The sequence below is a fragment of the Notothenia coriiceps genome, unplaced genomic scaffold (genome assembly GCF_000735185.1).
Source record: "Notothenia coriiceps isolate Sejong01 unplaced genomic scaffold, NC01 NC01_scaffold00010744, whole genome shotgun sequence".
In the NCBI taxonomy this organism is placed as follows: domain Eukaryota; kingdom Metazoa; phylum Chordata; class Actinopteri; order Perciformes; family Nototheniidae; genus Notothenia; species Notothenia coriiceps.
The window spans coordinates 1-2,999 of NW_011343445.1; the positions used below are offsets into that span (position 1 = coordinate 1).

The window sequence follows — 2,999 nt, forward strand, 5'->3', positions numbered from 1 at the left end:
GGTTGCATTCAAACTGATGGCACATTTTGGATCACCTGTCTGCCTACACATTGTGGATCACATGTCTGCCTACACATTGTGGATCACATGTCTGCCTACACATTGCCTGAGTGGAGAAAACATTTTAGTATGCATGTTCCAATGCTTCAATTTATCTTTAATGATGACTTAGTAATTTAATGCTTTGATACATTCAAAATAAGCAGTTTAACAAATTGTGAGTAGCTTCTGTTCAACTGCTTATTTTGAAGGGAAGCAGTCTGCATATCAATCAGTTAGAAAGGCCTGCATGTGAAATGAGAACACTTTGAAATGATGTTTAGCATTACCATGATTTAGTCTCACTCTTGCAGACTGTGGGTTTGAGAGGCATGTCGGAGGGAGTAATGTGGGAGATGCACTTATGATTACAGGCTCATTGTTGCTGTCATTCCAGCTTCAAGTGGAATGTTGATGGGAAGGATGCTTCTGTAATCAGGTTCACATACTCCTTTTGATTCACTACATTTTCTCCTATCTCAGGTTCTGGCAGCCATGAAGACCCTCTGCGTTGAGCTGGGAGGATCTGCAGCCGTGGCCCCGTGTTCAGCGTGAGCTCCGCAGCGATGCCTGCCCCCCCCGGGGAGGAATGGTTCACTCCACTGCTGCTCCCCCCCCAGAGGCCGGGGACATTACCAGTCTCTGCTGCCTGGTTACGGGGCTGCTGAAGCTCCCGGAGAGCACGTCGATGGAGAACGTCTCCATGGGCTCCCGCTCCCCCCCCGCCCCGCTCACACCCACAGCGGGAGCCCCGGAGAGCCTGCAGGGCGTGGGCCTCCCTCTGCAGGTGTTCTTCTGCCTGGTCATGGCGGCCATCCTGCTGCTGGCCCTGCTGGGGAACGTGGTGGTGTGCCTGATGGTGTACCAGAGGTCGGCCATGCGCTCTGCCATCAACATCCTGCTGGCCAGCTTGGCCTTCGCCGACATGATGCTGGCCATCCTCAACATGCCCTTCACTCTGGTTACCGTGGTGACCACCCAGTGGGTTTTCGGGGACGTTTTCTGTCGAGTGTCCGCCATGCTCTTCTGGTTCTTTGTGATGGAGGGCGTGGCTATACTGCTTATAATAAGCATAGACAGGTTTCTAATTATTGTCCAGAAGCAGGATAAGCTGAGCCCTCAGAGAGCCAAGGTGCTCATCGTGGTCACATGGGGGCTCTCCTTCATCGTCGCCTTCCCTCTGGCGGTCGGTTCCCCTCCCCTGCACGTCCCCCCCAGGGCCCCTCAGTGTGTGTTTGGCTACAGTGTGGAGCCTGGGTACCTCACCTACGTGCTGATCCTGATGCTGGTCTTCTTCTTCCTGCCTTTCATGGTCATGCTGTACACATTCATGGGGATCCTGAACACCATCCGCCACAACGCCATCCGCATCCACAGCAACCCGGACAGCATCTGCCTGAGCCAGGCCAGCAAACTGGGCCTGCTGAGCCTGCAGAGGCCCTTCCAGATGAACATCGACATAAGCTTCAAGACGCGTGCCTTCACCACCATCCTCATCCTCTTCTCTGTGTTCACTGTGTGCTGGGCCCCCTTCACTGCCTACAGTCTGGTAGCTACCTTCAGCGATGGCTTCTACCACAAAGACAGCTTCTTTCAAATCAGCACATGGGTCCTGTGGTTGTGCTACCTTAAGTCAGCCCTCAACCCTCTTATTTACTACTGGCGGATCAAGAAGTTCCGTGACGCCTGCCTGGATCTGATGCCCAAGTACTTCAAGTTTCTTCCTCAGCTGCCAGGCAACACCAAGAGGAGGATCCAGCCCAGCGCCGTGTACGTGTGCGGAGAGCATCGTGCCGTGGTCTGAAGGAAACCATCACACATCTTTACACACTGTAGCGTGTTCTGTTTGGAGGTTCACTTCTCTTAGCATGGGGCAGAATGATTGCTCTGTTTGTGATCTGTGGATACAGGGAGCAGACAGAAAATGAAAAGCAATCCAGGAGGAGTGTTTGTTTTAAGGGTTATCAGAAACATGACCCCTGTCCTCTGTGGTTTATGATATAAAGAGTTTTTTTACTGGAAGAGGGCAGAGTTTTATTTAAAAGATTCTGATACATTTCTGAAGTTTCACCGCCGAAACAACAATATGTTCTTACCTGGAAGAAAGTAAATATACTATTTTACACCTTTTTATTTTTTTATTTGATCAGTGAAGCCAAACTCCTCAGATTTGACATAACTGTAAGGTTGGTAGAAAGCCATAATATTAACTTTAAATAAAAATATATTAGGTTCAACTTAATATTATTGCTTTCAACTAACCTAATACAGTTATGTGACATTTGTTTACATAATACATTTAATTAAAGTCAACGGACACATCTGTCTTTTATTTGTTCACTGTAGACAAACAACCATATGTGTCATAGTAGAGATGGACACATAGGGCCTGGTACCAATTACAGAGACATTATTTGTATTCAATTCCTACATGTTATATTCGGCCTTAACAATCATCACCATGCACAATTTTTGCCCAAAGAATTGACAAAATTATTATCAACTATCCAATTAACAAGAATAATGGACTGTTTAAATATTTGATGGCATCTTTTGATACTTGTCGGGTTTTAATACTTGGTTTTCCCGACACATTGCCCTCGGCACAGAATGTATGTTGACGTACTGCCGGGCTGTGGAGCACAACGCAGCGCAGCTAAAGAGTTCTGCTGGACCCACTTCCTGTCGCTCTGATGCTGCCTCACCAAACACATTGGCCTCTGAGGGGATACTATGTCATTCTGGGCCACAAAAGGAATATTTCAAGTGAAGTAGAGGACTGAAGGAAAATAATGAAACTCTTGGATGCACTGAATTGCACATACTGTGTTAAAATACAGATGGTGAATTTGTCTTTTATGATTGTTCTGAGAAGACAGGCGCTGCTGGGTTTGACTTGACCGCAAGTCTTTTCTTGTCACTTGAATCACGACTCATGGAGAGCACAGTGTGTGTTTAGC

The 2,999-nt window shown here is 47.5% G+C and overlaps 1 protein-coding gene across 1 annotated transcript; it reads left to right on the plus strand.

Moving 5' to 3' along the window:
* Positions 1–6: 6 nt before the first annotated feature.
* gpr63 (G protein-coupled receptor 63) lies at positions 7–2,993 on the plus strand. The gene has a single exon (XM_010771989.1). The coding sequence runs from the start codon at positions 629–631 to the stop codon at positions 1,841–1,843; it is 1,215 nt and encodes a 404-aa protein (XP_010770291.1). The 5' UTR covers positions 7–628; the 3' UTR covers positions 1,844–2,993.
* The last annotated feature ends 6 nt before the right edge of the window (positions 2,994–2,999 follow it).